Consider the following 21,194-nt stretch of genomic DNA (forward strand, 5'->3'; position numbering starts at 1 on the left):
ATATCTTCTTGTTTTGTACCTCCTGTATGCATTTTTGCAAAAGTGATTACTACTTCTTTTGCATTTCGCGAAAAATGTGACCGTAGCTTAAACCATGTTTCACTCTATAATTTGATGATTTTATAAGTCTTTTTGCTCCCACCTAAATTTTGTCACCCTTTCCTGATCTCTATACACTCCCATGCACAGACAGTGTGACCTATATTTACTCTACCGTTCTCAAGTACATTCCAAGAATCTAAAAACATGGGGTACATCCACCACCTGATACATCAGGGAACATTTCTTTATACGTAGAAATACAACATATATAGCAAATACCATGTTTGTTGCGATCTTCGGACAAATACATAGTTGAAAGAAGTCTTAACAAGCTTTCCAAAGAAAAATTTACAAGGTAGGGGTGTGCGTATATACACACACACACATACAGGACCATACTAGGCAGGTGAAACAGGTGCACCTGCACAGGGCCCACTTGGAAAAGGCCTAAATTCAAATTCTTGCACAGGAATGGCTAGCTATGGCCCTGTACGTGTATATATATACAGAAGGAACAAAAATTGAGAAATAAAGATATAGAATGAAGAAATAGCAAAAATAACTTTTCGAATGACAAAAGTGCTAGTGCTGCTCACTTGTTCATTCCAAAATATATACTTGAAAAGAAAATTAAAGAAAGAAAAGAATTTAAGAATCTTAAGAAAGATGGAATTTTATGAGTGAAATAGAAGCTATGCAGTGGGTCATCAGGAAAATATGCCTACTCTTTTTTGAACTATACATGGGGTTCGCCTGATGACCCACTGCATAGGTCCTATTTCACATAAAATTCCATCTTATATTCATTTTTTTCCAATTTCCTTTTATATAAGTGTATATAGTCTCTCTTGGAGCAACAATACAGTAGGAGACTAGCGTGTACATGCAAATCTATAATGGTACATGATCTATTGCATTTAAGGTAGTTAAACATCAACATCGCAAAAAGTGTATCCCAACAACTACATAAGTTTTCAAAAAATAACCATAGCAACCACCTGTATAAACACAAACTGTCTGAAGTACTTAAGTACTCACAAACCCCGCTTTTAAACACATAGTGACTTGAGCCTGCGTTGATCCATAAATCTTCAGCCCACATGCAGCTGTAAAAATAATCAATTTTTGACTAAACGTAACAAAAAAACAAATGAAATATCAATTCCAGAAAAAAGAATTGAAAACTTTTCTATAGATTAAGTTTTTCAACTTAATGATCCGAAAGTTTTTAGTGTCAACTTAGGCTTAATTTTAACATAGGATAGAAATTAACCAACACCTGAATTCTGAACGAACGCAAAAAAAAAAATAGAAGAAAATGAAGGTCACAAAAAAGTTGAAAATCCTTCAAAAACAAAGATGGAAGAATCAGTTGAATTATCTTTTGTCTCATTGGAGACATTTCTGAGGATCCATGAACTGCGACAAAAAACAATTAACTCATAGTTTTATCATCGATATATGCTGAATATTATTTTGTAAAAAAGTCCAGACTTTTGTGTTATTGGCACCAAAGGTCTTTGGAACATAAAAGGTTGAACTCCACGCCATTAGAGCCCCAAACCCTCTGAGCATAATCCTTTCAGGGTCACCCCCAAGAGAAAGTTGTGCCAGGGCCCCAAGAAGGCATGCTGTGGCCCTGCTATAGAACCACCACCCGGCACAAAGAGGGATGCTGCCGGGTACATAGCCAAATTACATGGAGATCCACACAGGTGTATTTATGGGGGGGGGGCAATTTTTTTTATCACCACATCATTACACTTGAAAAAATGTCCAGAACCAGTCCCGAGTCCAAAAGACAGATTTAAGATACACAAAATAAACATGTTTGATGACAGTAATGGGGCCCCACCTAAAAAAAGAGTGAAAGTACATTTGTGGACAGTCAGCCAGTACAAGTATAAATTTTGGCATCTGAGTAATGATGAATAAAAGGTAAAAGTCAATTCAGCATCCCCACCTGCTCCCCTCAAGTTTACAGATCTTGCCCATGTCCCCTTCCCCTACATCCTGTAACAGGGCCCCCAGGCAGAGCTCAGGAAACCCTTTTGTTCCATTAGAACAGCTATACAGTAAAACTTCGATTAACTGTCACCATCCGGACCAGGGCTATGATGGATAACTGAATAGACGGATAATAGAAATCTTAATACGTATATACTGAAACATGATTTCACTGCGAGCTTGGGACGAAAATAAAAGTAAAATCCTTTAAAAATGTGAATATTGCATACACGTTATATTTAGTTTTACACACAAAATGATCAATATAAAATTTAATATAAGGTCAAACCAGGCAGTGACAGCATGGAAAATAACGTCCATTAGGTCCCTTCCAAAGTTCTTTTACAGTCATGCCATCATCAGATGAAAAAGCAAGCCTTCAATAAAAGCTTTTCTGTAACGTCACTCCATATTTTCAATTATGCACTGGTCCATAGGATGGATAAGTGGTCGCTGGGAGGAAAAAGGCATGTTATTTAACCATCACCACTTTTGAATTCACAAGAAGGATGTGTCTGGACATTGTCCGTTAACAGCAGTGCTTCCTGCAACAACTGCTTTTCGGCCTTATGAGTTCTAATTTCAGGAACGAAAACGTGAAACCATTCTAAAAAAATTGTCGGGTCCATCCAAGCATTTTTTTGGATATAATATACGTTCATTATTTAAATTTTTAAAAGCACATGGTATGTGTTTGGATTTACCAATTACAAGCAGGAGTAATCTATAATTGCCAGAGACCAAAATTTGCACAGACCATAACAGTGACTTGATCTTTTAAGACCTTAAAACATAGAGCTGTTTTATTCCAAATTTTTTTAGATGATGACACATAACAGAAACTGACGGTTAATCAGTTCTACTGTAGTTTGACACTGTTCCATGCATTTACAGCCTGAAAAAGAACGATCAGAATTTTCCCATGTTACAGGATTGGCACCCTTTTATGTCCATAATAGTAAGAGTGAGCATGGAAGCGACTTGGAAAAACGGGAGCTTCACACATCAAGTTACCAAAGGAGTAGATTAGAGAACGAAAGACCAGATCATTGTGCAAGCATGAGTGACCAAACGGTGGTCAAGCATGTAAATGACCAGGTGTGACTAAGAGCCAGGGACTTGTTTGTGAGTGATCAAAACGGTGTGCAAGCATGTGAATGACCAGAATAACCGGAGAGAGGGGGGACCAGATTTGTGCGTGGCTGACCTAAAGTGACCCAGAGTAAAGGGCAAGATCAATTAGTTACTATAATATAAAAGTGGGCTAAAGAGCAAAAAGCTTGCGACCAAAATGTTGCAAGGGACCGGGGGGGGGGGGAATCAAGACTATTTCCATTATTTTATGCTTTTTCACTATAAATTCACTATGGAGGCACATGCAAGAAAGTTTAGAAGCACGTGAGTGACCAAAAGTGACTCAGAAACAAATGTATTTACAGGTGTGAGGAGGGAGCAGGCTATAGCCAAAGTCTGCAAATTTGAGGAATGGGGTCAAGAAAATTAGACCAGAACGTTAGAAGGGCAGATAAATCCGCATCTGGAGGGGGGGGGGAGGAAACTGCCCCTATATTCTTGGCCAGTCCGAATTTCGGCGCCCCCCTCCCCTCTAGTATCAGCCTCAAAATGAGGGCTTTGCCCAGGGCTCCCTCACGTCAAAGCCGGACCGCGGCATCCAAACAATGCAACCACCTCGCACCACAAAGAATGGCCATGACGGTCGGCATCGCAACGAGGGTCATGCACCCTTGGACAACCCCAACTGCAGTGCAGTCATTGACAAGAAAATTATTGATCCCAGACCACCAATAGCGGTGAAGGAAAAAGAGTCGAGCACGCTTTTGGGGCAAACAAAGGAATCCCGAGGGGGGAAAAAAAAAATTACTGAATCTTTCTAGATTCGGAGAATCGATTCCGACGGCTCGTTAGGATCCACGCTTAACAAGCGGCCTCTATTTTCAATGCACATTCATTCACAGCACGAATCAACACACAATGAAGACCACGTGGTCAACAAGAAATTAAAAGAAAGAAAGAAAGAGGACTCACCACCATCGACGTGAGTCTCCTCCTCCTCCTCTTCTTCAGTTGGCGCGTTTTTTCTCTTAGCAGCCCTCCTTATGAAGACGATGAACGCCGGCAGGAGGACGGCGGTCAACACGAACAGGACGAAGCTTTGGTTGATGGACGCGGTGAAATACATCACGCAAATTAAAGGGATCAGATCGTCTGCACGGCAAGACGGGAACAACACACCGGAGGACACTACCAACCGGTAAAACAATGCGAACGACGAACCGGATGCGGCTCTTGCGATCAGGATACTCAGACGACGACTGCTACCGACGGTGGCGACGACCCACGACAATGGGAACAAGCTCTCCTTGCTGGTGCTGCTGCGAGCGGTGAAGCGGCGGCGCTGCTTCTTCAACTTCAGCCTCATGTTGCCGCTGCCAACGCCACCATCAGCTGAGACGGGAAATGACATCACGGTTTTCTTGTTTTGTTTTTCCTTACTTTTTCCTCTCCTTATATATAGAAATAAAAATATATTATTATATCACGTAAAATAAAAATTCAACTGTACAATTTTTTTTCCAGCCCAAAAAATGTTCCGTGCAGTCAACTAAATATAGCCTCGGGGCACGTCCGTATTAAAAGGAGGTGCTCTTCCACCGAAAGCTCTGAGGCGACTGTGCTCTGTTTTTTGTTGGATTTTTAGAAATAGAAACCACGTGGACACCCACGCCTCTAGGAATGTCCATTCTAGAATGTAGTAATCAAAAAAGTGGAATTCCCCCACCCCCAAAACTGTTGTAGCCCACAAATGTTCAACCATTTCCCGCTGGGCAATGGTAGGGCCGCAACTTAGGGGGGGGGGGGACACTTCGGGTCTGGTGCGCCGGACCAGAGGGGACGAATATTACACACTTTAAGCTCTCCTGCAACATTTCAAGAGTGCGCCAGAGGCCGTCTTACATCTTACTGCATGTTCCCACCCGTGCACGGTCCGGCGGCCTCAACAGAAGAGAAGCCTCACAAAAATAGATTGGTTGTATTTTCTAGAACTTACCAGGTAGGGCCTTGGAAAAACCACTTGGCCCGGGGGCCCATGATGCTCCTAAGAAGGAGAGCTTAAAGGGTGTAATATTCGTCCCCTCTGGTCCGGCGCACCAGACCCGAAGTGTCCCCCACCCCCAAGTTGCGGCCCTACCATTGCCCAGCGGGAAATGGTTGAGCATTTGCAACAGTTTGGGGGGGGGGGGGGATTCTACTTTTTTGATTACTACTGCTCTGGAGGGCGTCAAAATGAATGCTTGTCCTGGCTGACCAAGCATCTAGTTGCGGTCCTGCCCGAGACTCATCTGATGTGGTCCTCGATATCAAACCTGATTTTCTAAAACTGAACTAAAGCCGGGTTTTCCTAGGAGCAGGTTTCCTGCACCGTGTACAGCGTGAAAACGCTGATTGGTTAAAAAAACGTGAATTTCAGGTTTTTAACCAATCAGCGATTTCACGCTGCACGCATCGTAGAAAATCTTTTCCTGGGAAAACCCGGCTTAAGCGGCACCGGACCATTTACATAACCAGCGACGACTTTGAGCCCGTCACTTGAGTAGCCCGTGACACATTCCCAGATCAATCAAGCTGGCTGCTCACGGCAAATTTACAGATCACACAAGCGGCACATTATCACATCGCTTAAATGAAGTACAGCCCTTTTTTTACAAACCACTTAAGTTTCCCGCGGCAGATTTACAGACTACTAGCAGTCCGCTGCAAATTTACAGATCGTCAAAGCGATCCACAGCAAAATTGTCTCTCAAGTGGCCTGCGACACACTTGCAGATCAACTAAATGACCCTCGGCACATTTGCGAATGACTCGAGTGGCCCGCGTCATGTTTCCAGATCATTTTGGGACCGCTTAAGTGACCCGCGACGTAGCCCCAGATCACTTAAGAGTCCCGCGGCCCCGTTCAAGAACACTTAAGTGGCTCCGCGGTGCATTTACAGACTACTAAAGTGGAACGTGGCAAATTTACAAATCACTGAAGTGATCCACAGCAAATCTGCATATCACTCAAGTGGCCTGCGGCACATTTCCAGATCAAGTAAGTGGCCTGCGGCACATTTCCAGATCAATTAACTGGCCCGTGGCATGTTTCCAGCTCACTCAAGTAACCTACGACCGTGCCCCTCGGCACATTTCCAGATCCCTCAAGTGGCCCGCCACATATTTCCAGATCATTCAAGCTACACGTTTTCAGATCATACACTCGAGCGGTCCGCGCAGTGCCGTCTTAAAGCATGGGCCCACCCGGGCGCTGCCCGGGGGGTCTCAAGCGAAGAGGGGCCTCACAAAAATAAGATCTGGTTGAAATTTTCGAGAATTTGTTTGGTAGGGCCTCTGAAAAATCAATTGGCCCGGGGGCCCATGATACTCTTAAGACGGCCCTGGGTCCGCGTCACATTTCCCGAACACTTAAGTGCTCAACAAATTTTCAGATAAATAAGTGACCCGGGGCCTAGTCCCAAATCACGTAACTGTCTCACGCACATTCCCAGATCATTCAAGTGACCCGAGACATATTTACATACTACCGTGGCATAGTTCCGAATCCTTCATCCCTTACATATCGGATTATCAAAAGTAGAATAAGAAGAAAATGATAATAAATAAATACAGTAATGATAATAATAAATAATTATCATGGGAAATTATTTGGTAGATCATTTTAGTTCCAATTAAGGACAAAAAAAAAAAAATTAAACAAACACTGTTTTTTGGACAATGTTTTAGAACATAACAAATTATCTAACTTGGTACTTCAAAGTACCATCAGTAGATAAAGGGTCAAGCTACCCGTGGCACATCTACAGATCACTTAACTAGCCTGCGGTGCTGCTACAAATCACTTAATTGAGTGGCCGCGAGACGTTTTCAAATCAATGAAATGGCCCACACTCTCTTAAAGGTTGAGCTTCCTTGTCCTAGCGACTCAAATAAAAAGAAATATTTAAAAAATAAAAGTTCTACTATGTTACTCTATATTACTCTACTATATTTATATACACCTACAAGACATTATGTTTTTTCACTTACTTTTCTCTGAAGTCTAGAGACTTTCCAAAAATAATTATTATAGAGAAATTCAGCTATACAGTATATCCTCAACGCCTCAACTCAGTCAACTAAATAGTGTTTATCCCTTTATAAAAAAAAAACACATACTCTTCCACCGAAAGCTCTGAGGCGACTGCGCTCTGTTTTATTTTGCTTTTTTTTTCGTTAGAAACCACGTGGACACCCACGCCCCTGGGAACGTCCATTCTAGAAAACAAATGAATAAAAAGAGTGGGCTTTTTAAATAGGATTGAAATTCCAGAACTGAAGTGAACTATTGTATTGGATGATGGGGGGTGTTATAAGCATGTAAAAATGTTTATGAGCACAACCCCCCAAGTGTGGTTCTAAGAACTGCCCTAATCTTTGAATAGACGTGTCCTTTCCTTTTTCTGCTTTCTGCTTGTATGTAATCCGTGGGATGCATCCCTGGCCCATCCCTACGGCCATACGATACTTGTAGGTAAAGAATAAAGCAGTGGCCCCCAACCGGGGGGGGTGTTGGAGAGAATTTTTAGGAGTGCACGATGGGGGAAAAAACAACTACAACACGTTGACTGATTATCCAGGAAAATTAAAATGATGATAGAAATTTAGTTTTTCGATTCCTCAAAAAAATATGAATCATACCAATATTTTTATGCCTCATCTTCTGCCTTCTGCTAGCAGAAATTTGTCATGTGAATGTTGCGTCGTAAAAGTTTCTTTTTCGATTAGCGATCGTGTTTGTTTTCCATTTCGGTTGAGAAAAAATACCATTATTTACTTAAACTATTTCGTGGTTTGTTTACATTGGTACCTTATTTCAAGGCCGTAACTAGGATTTTTGCCGCCCCACAACTTTAAAATTCGATAATTTTGTAACCTAAAACTGCCCCCCCCTCGCCCCCACTTATAGTTCGAGCCCTGCCTCGTGTTATTAGCATGTTGTGCTTAGATTTGATACTGTCGTGAACACACATGACTCAGGAAAAACGTCACAAAATTCAACCAAGTGTCAAAGAAACGTTAATTTGTAGTTGTTGCGTATGGAATCAATAAGTGAAGAACTATTCAAAGCAAATCTTTTTTCCCAAATCTAAAAAAAAATGCAAAAAAATAATGTTTTTTTTAGTGTCGTTTTTGAATTAACTTAAAAAAAAAAAAGATGAAGCCAAAATTAAATGTTAGCCATAGCCGAAAAGACATTAAACAGTAAGGAAAAGGATTCATAGCAATTAATTATTGGATAATTAATGTAATCATTGGTAATAATGTAACTATATAATGTAACCATCATTGGTGAATTAATGTAATCAATTACAGAAATAGAACCTGAATTTTTTCTATCAGATAAAAATTGTAATATGCGGGGGGGGGGGGAGGCGTAAGTCGCACTGCTCTGCGGAAAAAATGTTAGGAGCCACTGGAATAAACGAATGCTTGGATCGTACATGCTCATCCCATCGGCCCTTGGTCCATATATGGCCCTCCAGAGTCATCTGGTGTGGGCTTCGGAGTCAGAGGCATGCACAGGTGCTCGAGGGGCCCGTGCACCCCCCCCCCCCCTTTCCAAAGCCGACCAAAAATTAGAAGAAAAAAAAATATTTCGGTGGAAAAAATTGAAATATCGAAAGAAAATATACTCTTTGTATGCTATGTTAACCAATATGCTTTTTGAATTTTTTAAGGAGGGTAACTCAAAATTTCTTGGAAAGAAAATTTTTGTACCCCCCCCCCCCTTTCCTCAAATGTCGATCCTGCGTTACGCCCACAGAGTAATAATACTATAGAGTGCGCGCGAGGGGTTACAATGTGAAGCAAAGATCCGGAGTCACGTGACTCCAGTCGAAAGGCTGGTCAGGGAATCTCGCTGGCAATGCTTTCCTTATGGCTACTCGTATGACGATCTACACGCGCTGTCTTATTTTTGATTAGAATGGCCAACACTTGCGCAGCTTTCGGATGTTCTGAGCGGTTTAGGAAAGGGGGACCAGTATCCTTTCACAAGGGAATACTTTTTTGCTTATTCCTCTTCTTATAAATTAAAAATTGGAATATTAAATTGACGATGCAATGGATTTCTGACGTAATCTCAGTTTTTAACGACTCCATTTTGGACTTAATTCAATTAAAGTTCCAAGTTTTGGTAAAATTCAAATGTCATGAATCATTATTAAATGTTTTAATAGAATTTTTGGCAATAAATGATTGAAATTGTGAGTTTTATGAAGTTTTAACTGAAATATACGTCTCCGCAAGATTTGGCGAGATTTGGCGAGCTAGTGAGTTCATTCGAGTTTTGCTCAACTTGGAAGAAAATATGCTTTTCAGAAGGAGAAATTGATGAAAAATATTCTATTTAAATAGAATGTGAGGAAAACTTCCCCCCCCCCCTCTAGACAATTGCAGTTTTGCATAAAAATGCATAACAACCTCTAAAAATAATAGTATTTTTACCCCTCTTCACACCTGAGATAAAGCTATTACAGAAAAGAAATTTTTTTATTCATTAATTTGTTTTTTGTATGTGAAATTGCCGCTTCAAACAAGAAAATTAATTATTCAATTGATTTTTTGAGTCAATATCTGTACTAAGACCTGAAGTCATATATTGTGTACCTCAGATGTTATCTTGAAAAAGAATCATTCTAAAAACGATTTAATACCTTAAATTAAGATTAACATATGCATACTTTTGGAGCGAAGAGATTACATATGTCACATATATATATATATGTGACATGTGTAAATATTATATTATATATATGAAATATTATATCCTAAAATATTATATATATATATATATATATATATATATATATACACACTTTAAGTTATTACATATATACTCTACATGGAATTTTAATTCTTATAATTTAGAGAAATTGATGATGAGATTCTGTAATTTTCTTGAGTAAAATCTATTTTAATCCTGAAATATTATGTAAGTGTTTACAGTTTTGTGTGATGAGGTTATAAAAGGTTTTTCAGGAATGTTAGAAATGAAACTTTTTCTTATTGTTTGAATATTGTTTCATGACTGAATATGGTATGAGTGTGAATGTGTTACATTTCATAACATAATATGATGCATTATAATTAATTATACATTAATTATGAGTATATAGAGTAATTGTAATGTTCTGGAAAGATATATTTTTGTTTTAATAACCCCTAGTATAAATAAATTTTCGAAATTAAAAGCGACAAAGTGAATGAAGAGAATATTTAAAAATATAAATGAATTAGGCTTTACAACATATACGTTGTTCCGTTTTCCAATATTTGTTTATTTTATAGAATTTATTTTTTCAAATCTGATACTCCCTAAATATTTCACATAAAAATGAGTGAAATTCATTGAAAAAATGAAGGAAAGTTTTCATCAACTTGATCGAATTGAGTCAAATTTCGTTACAGCAACATCCTAGCTTCTGCGAAAACGCGCCAAATGTAATAGCGCAGAACCTGTTCTTTCCCCGACAATACTGCTCATCTTTTCTTCACGTTCGACAAGTTTTATGAATAGCGTGCGCGGTCTATTTATATCTTAAGTCTATGGTTACGCCCCTGTGGAGTCATTTCATGTGACCCCCCCCCCCAATACTGTGTAGCCGGATCCCCTATTAAGTAAATTTGGTGTAAAGAACAAAAAAAAAATTTGTATCAGAGGCTGAAGCCCTGTAAGAAATTCCCCTGTGGGGGACCATGGAGGCCCGAATGATTTGTAAAAAATAAGCAAATGTTACGGTTCATGTCCGAAGTCTAGCATCTTCACAAAGTGGCTAATGCGGGGGGGGGGGGGGTTCTTCATCTTTTTTTGTTCCATGGACCCTTTGCATCAACAAAACGAAGGTCAGGAATTCCTTTGTCAATAATGAAAGCCACGTACACCTCTGCTGAATAATATTCAGCATATACTGCAGATGTAAAAACAATAAGTTAATCGTTTTCCCATTATAACTCACGCGGACCACTGATACTTCTCCAAGGACCCCGCAAAGGTGGACCCCTGGTTAAGAACCTCTGCGGGGGTCCCCCCCCCCCCCGCAATATCATGTTCTGGGGTTCCTTCCAGGGCTGTCATTTCAACTTTTTCCGGGGGAGGGGCAAAGAACCTGCACTCAATGTATGCATATATACAGGGTGGGAAAAATTAAAAATCAGAAAAATAACCGAAATAAAAAACGGTTTGCAGGGTTAAAAAAATTGACTCAAAAAACAGCCGATTGGTGGCGCTGATACGAATGACTTCAGTGGAAATATGCGAATGAGACGGTTATAAGAACTTGTGCTCCTAATCCACAATCAGTTCACCGCTGTAAATCGTGTATGTGGACTTGCTACACTCTGCCGTTGCTGGATTTGTGACTTGCCTGCAATTAGGGCCGTCTTAAGAGCATCATGGGCCCCCCCAGGCCAAGTAATTTTTGGCCAGGGCTACTACCTGGCTCCTTCGCGAAAAATTCATCTAATTCCCGTTTTTCTGAGGCTCCTCTCTCTTGAGGCCCCTGGGCCGTACCCGGGTGGGCCCATGCGTTAAGACGGCACTGCTTGCAATGTGTTATTTCCTGTGTTGGTGGTCATGTGAACGATTTGGAGGTATTCTGTTCGCTATTTGCGTATTTTTTCTTTGACTTATGTACGCCAGCTCCACCTATCGGCCGTTTTGAGGGAGTTTTTTCCTGTTTTTAGAAAATTCCAGTGACCTAACTAGTCCTGCAAACCATTTTTATGTCGGTTATTTTTGCGGTTTTTATGAATTTTTCAAGCTTCTACGGACTTTTTGCCCACTCTGTATATATTTCCATTTCTAGTGTATTTCTCAAATGCTGGGGGACTTGCTCCCCCAAATGACGGGCCTGGTTCCTACCTAGCTGAGAAGTTTTACCTACCAATTCCCATGCTTTCGGAAAATAACATTACCAAATTTCACCATCTCGAACAGAGCCGTAGTGTGCCTTTTCGGGGCCAAGGGGCAAACTTTTCCTTGGGGCCCTTATTGAAAGGGTTGTTATATGCCAAATGAGTGTAAATTGTTTTGCACCCATCAATTCGGCTCAGGACCCTCGATTGCCCCAGCCCTGAGGAGATTACGGCCCTGATCTCGAGGCCCTCTACGAACCTGAGGGGTTTCTGGTCGTGCCCGGGTGGGGCCCCTGCGTTAGACGTCGGACACGTCCGACACCTGTCCATTACACATCCAAAAGGTTTAGAAATTTGCACCATGTGCAGACCTCGCATAGCCCCCCCCCCCTCCCACATCCGGGAGCAAGGACCCTGTTAGACCGGGACCTTTGATGGCCCCCTCTATAGTGAAATTTCTGCCTGAAAAAACAAAAAGTAAGGAGAAAGAATCATTCCGGGCCCTGTCAGCTCCCGGGTGGGGGCATGAGACCTCGATAACACATGCAAATGATTAGCATTGCAGAGAATATGTGAATCATCTGTGCCAGTAACGCCACTTAGAAGCACCATATTAAGGAAGAAAAGAAGCGTGGAAGCTTCAATACTTCGGGCAGATCCTTTACGTGGGAAGCTTCAGTATGCCTCGTTGGAGAATACGGCAGTCACATTTGAGCTCGTTCCTGAGTTTTGACACCAGAATAATTGTGGCTTATTAGAGATTGCGGGTTATCATCCCAAGAAGTCGGTGATCCTCCTCCTGGACGAAGTTCAAGCCACGGTGATACGAATATTAAATCGGTGGTTGGAGGAGGAATGAGAAGGAAGGGAATGATTGCACCAGAGCCGCGTCACACAACCGAACGAGAGGACGGGCACGTTGTGCGCATGGCAATGCCTGATCGCATTGCAACATCAAGAACACTAACTAGCCCGAGAATTAAGGTCTGTTGCACAACAACCCGTGTCAGCACGTACCATTCGACGTCGTCTATAGCAGCCGGGAGTTTTCGCAATACGTACGTCCCAATGCGTCCGCGGGGATTTCCTGCCACTACGTAAACATTTCAACCAATTCTCCATAGCCGCAAAATAATTTTAGATTTAATTTGAATAACATGCCGTCTCTCTATACTAGGGTTCTTATTTCTGTCTTAGCTGTCAACGGTTTACGGAAACTTTGCCCTCTGCCTTACGTCCCGGCATTTCGCCCCGACATTTCGTCTCGGATATTTCGCCTGCCCTGATCGCATGAGTGACAGTATGAATGACCCTTTGAGGGAATAAGTGAGTGAGCAAGTAAGTGACCGTATGAGTGATCAAGTGAGTGACTATATAAGCGATCGTAACATGCGATTTCGCAAGTCCTGACCGCATGAGTGAGCGAGTGACCAAGCGCATGGCCATATATGTGGTCACTGACTCACTCATACAGTCAATTGCACACTCCATTGGTCACTCTTACAGTCAGTCACTCACTCACTCAAATGGTCACTCACTAATTCCTACGGTCAACTCACCCGCTTATATGATCACTCACCCACTTATATTGCCACTCATTCTCATTCATGTGGTCACTCACCTAATCACCTCTCACTCACACAGTCAGTCACTCTTACGGTCAGGACAGGCGAAATATCGGAGGCGAAATTTCCGGATCCCACCGTCAACAGGTTCGTAAACCATTTCCCTCATTTATTAGTTTTTTTGCCGGCTCGCAAAACATTTTTTTGGCTGATCCGCAAATTATTTTTCTCCCACTTATTTGTTTTTTCTCTGGTCCGCAAGTAATTTCTCTCATTCATTTATTTTTTACCGATTCGCAAATAATTTTTTTGCTATTCATTTAATCATTTTTTCCTATTCATTTATTCATTTAGTTTCTTCCAGCCCTCAAAATTATTTCTACAATTTATTTGTTTTTTGCTGGTCCGCAAATTATTTCTACCATTTATTTATTTATTTATTGAAAATGAAATTTTTATTCACTTTCACTTATACAAGAGGGCAAAAAAACAAGAAAAAAATATATGCACAACATATTATAGACTAAGTAAGTCCGTAAATTATATATATTTCTCCTATTTATTTATTTTTTTTCCAGTCCTCAAATTATCTCTGCTGTGCTTAGTTTCCGCTAATCTTTACGGTCTTCAAATTATTTCATTTTTGGTCCCCCAGTCTGCTAATAAATTCTGCTAATTTTCTCCAGTCTGAAAATTGCCAACACACAGGTGTAAAAATGTTTAAAACTTCAGCAAGTTGAAGAACGCTGCTCTATGCCACAGGCGTATGCGTCCTGCAATGGTGAACCTCGGACGTGGACAAACGAATGGCGTTACGTTGTCTTTTCAGACGCAAGTTAGGAACAGAACACATAAGAGCGCACATTCCAACATGCAGCAATTCATTAGGAAATTCCCCAAAGAAATATTTTCGAGGATTAACGGTAAATTCACCGACGGAAAAATCTCCACTGGAAAAATTCCCCGACAAACAATTCACCGAAAACAGTTTGTCACCAGTGAGGGAGCGACCGAATGACTGAGCAAGTGAGTGAAATGTATGACCGAGTGAGTTGGTAAATAAGCACTTGGTGGAAGAGTGAGTAACCGCATGAATGATCGTATGCGTCTATGAGTGATAGCAGGAGTGATTGACACACTTGTTAACCTGCTCTCTCACTTTTCATTCCCTCATTTTTCCACTAACCTGACCCACGTGATCAATCACTCACTTGCTTACTTACTCACTCACTGGATCTCATTTACCTACTCATCCACTCACTCATTATGTCAGTTAGTCGGTGAATTTTCCTAGAGGAGCATTGTCATGTCAGTGAATTTTCCTAGCTGTGAAATGTTGTCGGTGAATTTTCCTAGAGGTGCATTGTCATGTCGGTGAATTTTCCTAGCTGTGAAATGTTGTCGGTGAATTTTCCTATCGGTGAAATGTTGTCGGTGAATTTTCCTAGCAGTGCAATAGTCATGTCGGTGAATTTTCCTAGCAGTAAAATTGTCATGCGGGTGGATTTCAATAGCTAACATACTTTACCAATACCCCCGTTGACTATACGGGATCCGGAAATTTCGTCCCTGCCATCTCGCCCCGGTACGTTTCGTCCCTGACATTTCACCTGCCCTACCCGTATGAGTGACTGAGTGAGTGGCCAAGTTAGTGACTGACTATGTGATTGACCAAGTGGTTGGGTGAGTGACCATATGAGTGACTACATAAGTGGATGAGTGACTGTTTTCGCGATTAAGTTAGGGACCAAGGGAGTAACAATATGAGTGATCATATGAGTGATAAAGTTAGTGTCCATATGAGTGATAAAGTTAGTGTCCATATGAGTGATAAAGTTAGTGTCCATATTAGTGATCACACTCACTTGGTCTCACATACGGTCACATAATGTTACTTACTCATACGGTCACTCACCCACGTGTCCACTCATATTGTCATTCATTTGGTCACTCACTTGTCCAGTCATGTGGTCATTCATTCATACGATCACTCACCCACACACTTGTCCACTCATGTGGTCATTCATTCATACGGTCACTCGCTCGTCCATTCATGTGGTCATTCATTCATACGGTCACTCGCTCGTCCACTTATACGGTCATTCACCCCTTCAATTGGTCATACACTCAGTCACTCATGTGGTCATTCATACAGTCACTCACTTGTTCACTCATACGGTCACACACCTTGTCAATACGTTCACTCATACCGTCACTCCCTCATTCACTATGTCACCAATATGGTCACTCATTCACTTTGTCACCAATATGGTCACTCACCACTCACTTACTTTACCGCACACCAACTCCGGTCATATGTCGCCATGCGGCAATTTCCAACGAATGGAGTTGGGTAGGAAATGAAGGCGCCATCTATCGGTGGTCGCCCCAGGCTCGGTAGGTAAAAAACTTGTTTTTGACGTTCTATGCCCGGATTCGAACCCGTGGACCTTGACGGTAATTTTCATAGTGGACGACGAGCACCTCACCACTGCGTCACTCTGGCGCTTTCACCACTCACCTGGTCACTCACGTGGTCATTCACTCATATGGTCACTCTCCCACTCGGCCGCTCACTCATATGGTCACTCACTCCTTCAGCCGCTCACTCATATGGCTATTCAGCAACTCACTTCTTCACTCACATGGTCAGGGCGGGTGAAACAGCCTGTGCTAAATTTCCGTAAACCTGACTTTCCTGGGTACTTGGTTAATTTTCAGACGCCAACAGGTCATCGGCTGAGTTAGTACCAAAAAAAAAAACATCTCTGCAAGAAATAAGTGCTTCTTAACATTTTCTCGCCCATGGCCCACTTTGCCCCATTGTTTTTCTCGTGTCCTCTCCCCAGAGCCGTCCTAAGAGCGTCATAGGCCCCCAAGCCGTATTTTTCTGAATCCCCCTGCATCATAAATACCTGCCGACCAATTTACATACTTGCTGTCAAAAATTGTACGCAGATCTCGTTTTAATGAGGGCCCCCTCTGCATTAGAGGCTCCCCGGGCCGTGCCGGGATGAGCCATCTGTCAGGACGGCACTGTTCCCCCTCCTTCGCCATGCAAATATGAGAACTTCTCTACTTAGTAAATTGATTTCTAAGTAAATTTGTAGCGTAAAAATTTTTTATAAAAATATATATACAGTATACTCTCGGTAACTCGACTATCCGGATAACTCGACATCTATTATTCCCTTGGTTGGCACAAAACTAATTTCAATGTAGGGAAACCTCTCTAACTCGGCACATGTTTGGCTTAACTCCGCTTAAGTCGACTACGATTTTTGTCCCTTTACTACGACTGGTTTTCACAATAGCCCGTGTTGTACCATTCTAAGAATTTTTTACCTTGTCCGTGGGTACTTCGATAATCCTTTGTTTTTCTGTTCTATATGATGGGTCCCTTTTATGCGCTATGGGGGGGACATGCAAGTGAAGAATGAATGTTTGAAGCCTCTTGGCCGGCCTATCATTTTAGTGGCGTTTCCAAGTCTTTCATTTTTTTTATGACCAAAAGAAGTGTAGATGATCCCTAAAGTGTGGTGTGATCCCTATTAATGTTGAAATTGTCAACATCCAATAGAGGGATAAAAATCGTATCTATTGTGTTTTGATATTGTCTGTTGCTGAGAATGTTTTTGGCGGAACTCGGTTTTACGATTTCTTGGAAAAGGAGTACAAGAAAAAGCTAAAACCTGGTTAGACGCTGAATATGTCATTTAGTTATCATTGTGAGTATCGACGGCCGTGAATGCAATAGCTCCACGCGAACTTCATACTTTAACTTTAAAATCCAAAGTTGATTGAAATTTTCAAAAAACTAGAATCGGAAAAAACTCAGAGTGAACTCGCCGAAGAATATGGAGTTGCATGGAACCCATTTCAACATTTACTGGAAATGAGGGAAATATTTTTTCAGCATTTGAATCAATTCGAATCAAAATGAACGAAGAAGCAACTCTTTTGTGGTTCAAATCCCTCAATTTCACTCAATGCCATTAATCACAATCAATAATTCAAGAGAAAGCAAAAGATTTCACAAAAAGTCTCAATCAAGGAAATTAGGAATTATCCTAAGTTTTACAGAAAATTACCGACAAAAAAATTGTGGATGTTAGAATGGACGCAAAAATTTCTATTTTAGATGCAGTTGAAATGATTGATTCTGCATAGAACTCAGGCACGAATCCCACGAACTGCTTCCGTGATGCTGGTTTTGTTCTGAGTCTTTGGAAAACGATTATTTCTCCGAAGATTCCTCCCAGATCAGGTGTGAAGAAAGCATAAATAGCACTATAGGTGATGTACTGACGATGAATTTGTGAGTATTGACTCTGATCTTGTAACTTCGGAACTTTTTGCAGACGACGATATTCTAGAATCAATCACCCAAATCAAGTGCTTCATGTTTCGAATAAATAGAATAGAACACACACACACAGAAAATTCAGATGAAGTATCGGCACCATCTCTCACCATCTTATCGGCACCATGATGCACTAAAACCTCTAGATGTGATACGTCACTTCCTACGCAGTCAGGAAAAAGCCGAACAATCGCGGTATAAACTGAATAGTGTAAAAAATTTTTTGTTTTCTCTTCGGAAAGAAAAACAAGCAAATGTACTTGATTATTTTTCCTGAGGTAAATTTTTTTATACGTTTTGATTCTACAATACAATACAAATACAACGCCACAACAGGCAAATTGCCCAACGAGGTGGCTGAATGAATTAAGAACATCATGGATCCCCGAGCCATTTTTTGGAGGCCCTACCTACTACTGCTACACCACACATGCACCCCGCCCACACCCCTCTATTTTGAAACAACCCCGAATTAAAATTAATGAGAATTAGTGAGAATTTTAATTAATACTATTGTTAGAATGTATATAATTACGTACACAAAAACTATAGGACAAAAATTTAGAGTGAAACCCCGTTAACTCGACATCCGCTTAAGTCGACATGTTTGTCGATACTTTTGGGGTGTCGAGTTACCGAGAGTCTACTGTATCTCCGTACCCCCTGGCCTAATCCGTCAGCGTCCCTCTTGTAGGGTGCTCTATAGGTAGTTATGATTCTGAAGTTAGTCCTTTTTGAAAGTCCTTTTTTTATTCCATATACCATGACTTCATTTTATATCCACCCGTGCCCCCACCCCCGCGTAAGAATACCCACGGGCAACGGGGAGGGCCGTGACCCCCGGTTCAAAAACACTGCTGTTGATATTTTCAGCTCTGTAAATTGAGACGCTAAAATTCTCTCAATTACAAATTAGTACACTTCAAATTACAGTGTAATTTTATACCGTAGCCACACACACCTGACGTCGCCTTATTTGAAATGCATTAATTTAAGCATTCAAATAATAATTGAAAAGGGTTTCTATACTAAATCTAGTTACAGTATTTAATTAGCTTCTAGGAACTTGATTGGACATGAACACCATTTAATGATCGAAATGTGCATTTTTGATTTCGTTACAATAGGCGATGGGATTTCAGACATTTAAAGGTCATAAGTACGATCAAAAGAACTTAATTACAGCTTTTAAGGCGTAAATTCAAGCCGTTACCAAAAAAAAATCTAGCCCCGATAACATTAAAATGACACTCAGTAAAATTATTCCACTCAAAATTCTCATGTTTTTCATTTCGAATCTGGAAGATACAATGAATAAATAGCATGAACATCACCCACACACACATAAATCAGTAAAATAACACCTCCACACACTCACACACAGAATTCCGACAAAACTTCACTTTTTTCGGGGGTTGAACGGTTGGTAAATCACTGCGATAGACCTGGGTTGTTAACAGCCAGTAAAGTTGTCTCTTATAGTCGAGGATGCTGGAGCATAAACTCAGTCCTTTCGATATGTAATTGATTATTTCATCAATATCATTTTTTTTTCATTAATTTTGGCCGTCGCAGGTCACTCGAGTGATCTGGATATGTGCCGCTGGCCACTTAAGTGATATTGAAACGTGTCGCGGATCACTTGAGTGATCTGAAAATGCTCCGTGGGCCACTCAAGCGATCTGGAAATGTGCCACGGGTCACTTAAGGGATCAGAAACTGTTCCGCGGGCCGCTCGAGTGATCTATAACAGCACCGTCATAGGTCGTAGGCCACTTAAGTGATCTGGAAATGTGCCTAAAGTCACTTGAGCGATCTGGAAGTGCGCCTCGAGTCACGTGATCAGGAACCGTGGCCCCCGACCAGTTAAGTGATCTGGAAATGTGTCGGGGATTGCTTGAGTGATCTGGAATATCACGCGTCATAGGTCACTTAAGTGATCTGCAAATGCGCCTCGGGTCATTTAAGTGATCTGGAACTGTTCGGCGGGCCACTCAAGTTCCCTGAAAATGTGTCGCGGGTCGCTTGAGTGATCTGGAATAGCACTGTCGTAAGCCACTTGAGTGATCTAGAAATGTGTCGCGGGTCACTTGAATGATCTGGAACAGCACCGTCGAAGGTGCCGGCCTCCGTCAATTTTAAAGTCAGTAAAATATATTATATTCACTCATTTCGAATAAGGAAGACATACTGAATAAATAACATGGACATCACACACACACACACACATATATGAGCAAAATGGATTTTAAGATAACATTAAAGAGGATTCAGAAAAAAGGTCACATTTTTGGGGGTTAAACGATTGGTAAATTGTGCGATAAATGGACCTGGATTGTGAACGGCCGGTAAAGTTTGTCTCGAGTCGAGGATGCTAGAATAACTCGGCCCTTTTCCGAAAGATTTTTCTTTGACTACTTCTCATCAATGTTTTCCATTCATATTTGGTCGTCGATCATAGCTTAATGGTGCTCAATCTTTCGGGAAATGCGGGCCACTTCGTATGAAAACGCATCGCAGGCCACTTAAGATCACTTGGGTGATCTGGAACAACACCGTCGGGTCACTCAAGTGATCTGTTAATAAGCTGCGTGCCACTGAAGTTATCGGCGCGGATACCCAAGTGATGTTGAACTGCACCAGCGGGATCACTTCAGTGACATGACAGTGGAACTGTGTCACCCAAGTGATGTATTAGTCTGCTGCGGGCCATTTATGTTATTTAGGAATAAGCCACGGGCCACCTAAGTGATGTGGAACTGCACCCTTGGGTCACTGCAGTGGCCGCTGTGGTGGTCGAGTGGTCATAGTGACGGGCTCGAGGCCCCACCGTCGTCACAGTAGTGATCGGCTGAAGTTCCCAACTTCGAGGCGCAAATGCGAGCTGGTCTCCCGATTAAAAAGTCTCGCCGCAGAGAGCAACAGGCTACTTCACTCACTACATTTCACTTCTGAAATATAGATGGCAGCACTGAAAAATCAAACACAACACTTCATACGCACTCAGACTGTTAGGTACACGCACTTACACTTCCGGCACAACTCACTAGGTAGTAAATTGCCCATGGCGATAGACCCGAGTTATGCTCGGTTTGAAAGAAAGGGTCACTTCAGTGATCTGATTTAGAGGGGCTCACTAAGCATCTTAGCCTAAGGGCTGGTTTCCAAAGTGTTAGGGCCATGAACAGACCCCCCCCCCCCATTAATGCTGGGGAGCATCACCTTTTTTCATGACCCCCTCTTCC

The 21,194-nt window shown here is 41.5% G+C and overlaps 1 protein-coding gene across 1 annotated transcript in view; it reads right to left on the reverse strand.

The window, feature by feature from the left end:
* Positions 1–21,194, reverse strand: part of LOC149069277 (exonuclease GOR-like) — a 94,805-nt gene that overhangs the window by 72,353 nt on the left and 1,258 nt on the right. Inside the window, exon 2 of the mRNA XM_089250629.1 lies at positions 4,096–4,574. Within this exon, the coding sequence (XP_089106755.1) occupies positions 4,096–4,534 (439 nt within the window). The 5' untranslated portion in view covers positions 4,535–4,574. The remainder of the gene's footprint in view (positions 1–4,095; positions 4,575–21,194) is intronic.

The sequence above is a fragment of the Pholcus phalangioides genome, unplaced genomic scaffold (assembly GCF_987345545.1).
Source record: "Pholcus phalangioides strain wild (caught in Gottingen) unplaced genomic scaffold, Ppha-v1.0 ptg000024l_1, whole genome shotgun sequence".
Taxonomy (NCBI): Eukaryota; Metazoa; Arthropoda; class Arachnida; order Araneae; family Pholcidae; genus Pholcus; species Pholcus phalangioides.